Here is a 6,000-nt window from a genome sequence, read left to right on the forward strand (position 1 = left end):
TACCAGTATCCTGTCCCCCCCAGCTCTGTCCCTCTTTCTGTCCCTCATTTCTTCACCACTCTGCTCAAGGATAATCATCTTTCTCAAGCTTTGGCTTATAGTTTCACTGCATACATTGTGAAAATAGAATCAACGTTCAAAAAGCTTTTATAAAACAGGAATGTATTCATTTATAATTTCCATGACTTTTTCTTCCAAAACACTCAACGTTGACCAGAACAAGGAGGCTATAAAACTTCTCTAGAGGTGGATACCTGTGGTTGAACAGTTCATGTGCTATGCTGATAAAGCTTATCTTTTTTTTTTTTTTTTTTCCCCCTTCAGTGGATGGATTTCATCTCTTACTGGTCTTAATAAGAGTATCCCTGTTGGCATTATGATGATAATCATAGCTGCACTTTTCACAGCATCTGCTGTTATTTCATTAGTTATGTTTAAAAAGGTAAGTTACCTATTATTTCACACTTTTGTTTCCTATGTTTGATCTGGATTGTACTTTCCTGCTTGAGAGAGGTTCTCTCTCACAAACTAATGAGGATTAAAAGATATTCTTGGGAATCTTTCACAGCTCTGCCTTACTTATTAACAACTATGCTTTTATAGCAATTGCATTTTTGCTTGTACTGTCATGGACAGAAACACTGTGTTTACAATGCACTTACTTTCTGCAAATTGAAATGTGAAAGAGTAGCATAGAGCAAGAGAAGTTGGGAGGTAAGTCCACATTGAAAGTACAGGAGAATGCATAAGCTACTAAATACCCAGGTTGTAATTTTCAAGTCTGTAGCAATTCCTCAGGCTGAGTGAAGCACAGCCTAATTCAAATGATTGCTAAGTTTCAGCTCTTATCAAAATCATTCCCATGAAGAGCAACAGAAAATGGAGATGCCTGGCACCTGGGAAATGCATGTTTATTTCTCTGCTTGTATTATTTAACATTTTGTTGTCAGGTAGTGATTGCATAGCATAGAACTTCAGAGGAGGATGCTTTTTTCCCCTTGCTTCCTTTTTGTGAATTTCCAACCAGAAGGCCTAAGTTTAGATACTAACATGCTAGTAACTTTTTGATATTGGTTTGATTAAATGTAACTGGGAATTCCTATGATCATCTGCTGACAATTCTAATAATTCTACCTGATTTGTAAGTTAAACTTCGCCTGAAATTTTAAGTATAGCCTGGAGATCTTCTGTCTCCTTATTTGCTTTCTGTGTGAATACTCAGGTGCAGAAGAACGAAACAAATGAGAAAAATATATGGTGGAACATTTTTTCACATACTCTTTCTATGACACACATTTGGATTATTTTTGGAAAACTTGCATACTCAGATATGACCAGGTGTATCTTTATGGATGAGAAACAGTCACATTTATAAAAAAAAGAAATAAGTTACAACATTAGTTTTCTTGCTACACTTGAATGAAAATGTCTTTGCAATGTTATTTACAGTTTTATTGTCAGCTATTTAATTGACTACAGATCAGAGATAGCATTTTAATTTTAATACTGAGATGATTAGAAGTTACTGAGGATTTGCTTTTTACTGTACTAGATATTATAAGCCATACTGTTTAAAAAGTTTGTAAAACATATTGTTTATATCTCTGCTATTATGCAGAGCTATTGGTCATCACAGTAGTTTAGCAGATATGTATCTATATTATTAGGACATTTTATCCATTTTAATATTCAGTCATAGCTTAGCTTAATAGGTTCTTGTAGACATGTAAATCTTACAGACCTTAAAATGTGTCTAAAGAATTAGTATAGAAAAAATTTACCAGAATGTTATTGACACAGTGGATTCAAAAATTAATTTTTTGGTTTTGCTGCCTGCCATTTCTTTTAACATGCACTTACTAACTCTTCAATTAGTAGGCCAAGTTGTATACAAATTGAGACAGAAAAAGCTTTTGCAAGCGTCTATGGCTCTGTGCTATGCTCAGGCTGCTGCTGCCTGTTTGTGTGTTGAAGTACGTGGTGTCAGGCGGGAGGTACCACACCCATTTCTGGAAAGACCTGTGAGAACTCCTAACTTGCACAAAAATGCAGGTACTGCTACAGCAAAGCTGCGCCTGCCGCAGGCGAATCAAAGCTGTAGGGTTTGTAGGAAAAAAAAGCCATTTACTCATTTCCTGATCCTCCCAAGCAGACGAGCAAACCAGGTTTCCCCGCCACACGGTTCTGCTTTGTTTGGAGACTTTGTTCTTGCTCTGCCAAGAAATGGAAGGCCTCATACGCTTTTCTCCTTGCTTTCCCACCTCCCTAGGTGCATGGTCTCTACCGCACGACTGGTGCTAGTTTTGAGAAAGCGCAGCAGGAGTTTGCAACAGGAGTGATGTCCAACAAAACTGTACAAACTGCTGCAGCAAATGCCGCGTCAACAGCAGCAACCAGCGCAGCTCAGAATGCGTTCAAGGGTAACCGAATGTAGAGAAATATAAAAAGTTATTACGGTTCTCTTTGACTGTACTTTTATTTTCCAGTCACTTACTATATTCCCTAAAAGCCTAGATCAAAATACACACAGCATGTTTGTCTGTTCTTCAGCTGTGCATGGGTAAAATGGGAAATGTTTGTTTTATTCTATTATAAATGTATTTATTTTTAAAAAGATAACCGTTCTTTGCCCCTCTTTAAAATGTTGCATTCTAGAAAATAAAACCGTATTTTATGAAGGATGAATAATTTCAACAATTGGCCTGAGAATGACTTATGGTACTTTATGATCAAATAAATATATTAGGGATTTGGAGGTTTTATAGTAGTTCACCCTGGGTTTTTTTGGTTTTGTTTTTTTTTAACTTCAAGAAAGCACTTTGGATCAATTATTTTTGTTTATAAGACCTTGTTACCCTATTTCTACTATGAGAAGTAGGGTAGACAAAGAGCTGTAGAAGGTTAGGTTTGGCTGCTGCTTTTGCAATTTCAGCAGCCGCTAGAGGACAGATACAAGTAGGGTAGATACTATAAATTCTTCTCCTGTTTTTTTAGGATAAGTCTTTTGATATAAACCTGTAAGTTTGCATGAATACCTTTGAGTTATTTGATCATGTTTAAATAGTGTTTTGGTCCAGAATTTACCTGCGCCACTTTATAAGGTTTGTTTGTATCTATTATCATGGAGTATTCTCTACCTGTGAGAAATGACTGTGGTGCATAAACATTCTCTGTAATAGAATGTGTCTTGCAGTGTACAGCTTAGGGAAGTTAACTGATGGTTTTGATCAGAGAGGTAAGTGATTATATATTTGCTATTTTTAATTTCAGTATTCATGTCTTGGGGTAATCATTCTGCTGGAAAAGAAACCAATATTGACCTTTAGAACACTAGTTTCTTGCCCCCCTCCCCACTTTTACATGCAGTGGTATTTTTGTTGTGCTTGGGGTTTTTGGTTTTTTTAAGTGTAGATTTGTGTTTAACAGTGGTACTAAATCTCTAGCCTTGTCAGTCACTCTGTTTACTGCTTGTCCAAAAATCCAAACATACAGTATTTAATTTTCTAACAAGACTGTTGTCTCAGATCAAACTTTTTAAACAATGACATTTAACAGATACTTGAATTCATTTTAACATAACTCAGCCTTCTCTGTGATTTGATGTAAGCTGGAAAAAAAAAAGCATTTTAGCTATATTGAGTTGGAAAAGTGAGAAAATCTTTTTCTTTTACAAAATTAAATGTTAATTTATTGAACTGGATGCCTAAGGGGTTAAATTGGAGCTCTGCAGCTGAACAATCCATAATGGTATGTGCCATCATAATATTCCAGTATTTAATCAAGTCTAACGATAAAATGATGTTTCTCTCCATTGAATACCATTTCATACTCTTGGATTGACTGATGAATATTATGCACAATATCTTAGGCTGTTTTTTAAAGTCCATTTTAGAAAATGGTGACAAGAAGGACCACATCCCACAGCCTATTTAAGTATACACTGCAGATGAAGTGTATTCTTAGTGTGAATCATGTTTAGCAAGACTGAGTTTTAAAATCCTGAGGCATCTCCATGTTCTGCGTGTGGATTGACTTTCGTAGAGTAATCCTTTTTCACTACAGTGTATTGGTAATAACATAAGAGCATTGCAAAAAATAAAACCTGTAACTTAATCCCTGGATCAGTATAATACTGTTAGCATAAAGTCCCTATTAGTATCCTTTATTTACTATCTTCTTTAAATCTTACCTGCATTAGAATAAATACAGTAGGTTCACCTATGCTGCAGTTGATATTCATAAGTATACATGCTTCTAAATATTCTTCATGTCATGAAATTAATTCAAATATTCCGTGTAATAGGGACTCTAAAATTTTATGCTAGTGGACGTGCTGGCATTGAACTTGAATTTGTGTAGAATATTATTAAAAGCTTTCCAGGCAAAAGTAACAATTTTCTACTGAGAGCAGGCATTACACTTCTAGCAGCTGCATCGTTCTTTTCTGAATATTTTAAAACTGACTTGAATGTTGCATCTAGGAACCCTACTAAGAATTGCTTTTGAATCTAAATATAAGCATCTCCCCTCTCCCCCGCCCTGCCTGTCCCCCTCTGCCTGTCCCTCCCTCCCTCTCTCTTTCCCTCTCTCGGATATGAAGACATATATGGACATCATCCTTGCAATTAAATATAAATTGAAGATTGCATAGTAATATGCAATATGCATAGTAATATGGAATATAGAGAAGACATTAACAAATAAAACCTGAAATTGACAGGTGGAATTTTTTCCCAAATGTTTAAATGTTGAGAAAACATTTAATGTTCAGTGTATAGGGAGTGTTGATTTGTAATGTCATGAAGTGAGTGTACAGATGTAAACCTCGTAAGTGAAATTCAAATTTAACTATGTAGTTAGTTTAAATGAAAAATCTCTGACACTTGCAGCTCCAGAGGGAGGGAGGGAGGGAGAAGTTTGAGTTTAGCTTTGATAACAGAAGGCTGATGTTTGTTAAAATATTTTGTACTTAACTAAAGCTAGACTTTACGGTCTCTTATTAGTTAAGCAGACTGTGGCGCCCACTTAAGTTGTCATTTTGTAGTATTGTGGCAAATTGAGTACAGATTATGAAGTTTAAACACTGGAATGTCAGTAGTCATTTATCTGTAGTTTAGGGGTTGGTTTTATTTATCTGAGGGATGTTTGTATATTTTGTAAATTACTAACAATGCTCTGCCATCCTGGTGAACGTCCTGGTTCTGTACAAACGCACTCATTCTGTCCCTCTGTTGCATGTCTGAGTAGTTCAGAAGTTTTGTATATTTATTGTATTAACACAGTGTCATAGAATAAAAAAAAGACTTTTTTCCTGGATGTTTGCTCTGTATAGTTTTCAACGGTATAGAGTGTTTTTTTTAATAGGTCAAGATTACGTGCAGGAGGGCTGATCTATGTAAAAGTCTCACTTGTTTTTTTTTAAATCCTGTATATAAATTCTGTAATGCTGCTGAAATGGGAAAGTAAAATGTCCACTATCAAAATCATACATGAGGGTAATGGGAATTAGTCTACCCAGATATTATCGAGAAAACCCCTAAGAACCTGCAGCCTGCTTACTTACTTGTACTGTAAAGTTAGAGGGTTACAATCTAAACGTGTTCTGTCATTACTGAATGAAGTTCTACAGATATGAAGTGAATCCTAAGACATTATTCAAAGTAAAATGAAATTGCTGAAAACAGCATTGGTTTGGTACTGTTCATTTTCCTCATTTCTGTTTGCTTACTGAATTGACACTTCTGTATCACTGCTGTGTTTTGCTCTTTCTGTTCAGGTACTATCACTGCCTGTTGATTTTTTTTCATATAATATCAACTGTAACACCTGTTGGCAAGTACTGAATTCATTACCAGGTTTTCTTTGAAGGATGAAATGGGTAATTTAACAGTTCATATAGACCACTGCGGTGTAGTTATGTTTGCAAACGCACAATACAGAAAATACTGCTCTGTTGTGTGGTCAGGATTGTTTTGGGAGCTAGCAGATGTGGGTTTTGTG

The 6,000-nt window shown here is 35.6% G+C and overlaps 1 protein-coding gene across 1 annotated transcript in view; it reads left to right on the forward strand.

Annotated features, from left to right (window-relative positions):
- The window catches only part of LOC138064134 (secretory carrier-associated membrane protein 1), a 47,007-nt gene extending 41,310 nt beyond the window's left edge, over positions 1-5,697 (forward strand). The window contains exons 8-9 of the mRNA XM_068925313.1: positions 325-442; positions 2,270-5,697. Of these exons, the coding sequence (XP_068781414.1) occupies positions 325-442; positions 2,270-2,434 (283 nt within the window). The 3' untranslated portion in view covers positions 2,435-5,697. The remainder of the gene's footprint in view (positions 1-324; positions 443-2,269) is intronic.
- The last annotated feature ends 303 nt before the right edge of the window (positions 5,698-6,000 follow it).

This window comes from Struthio camelus, chromosome W, assembly GCF_040807025.1.
Source record: "Struthio camelus isolate bStrCam1 chromosome W, bStrCam1.hap1, whole genome shotgun sequence".
NCBI lineage: Eukaryota > Metazoa > Chordata > Aves > Struthioniformes > Struthionidae > Struthio > Struthio camelus.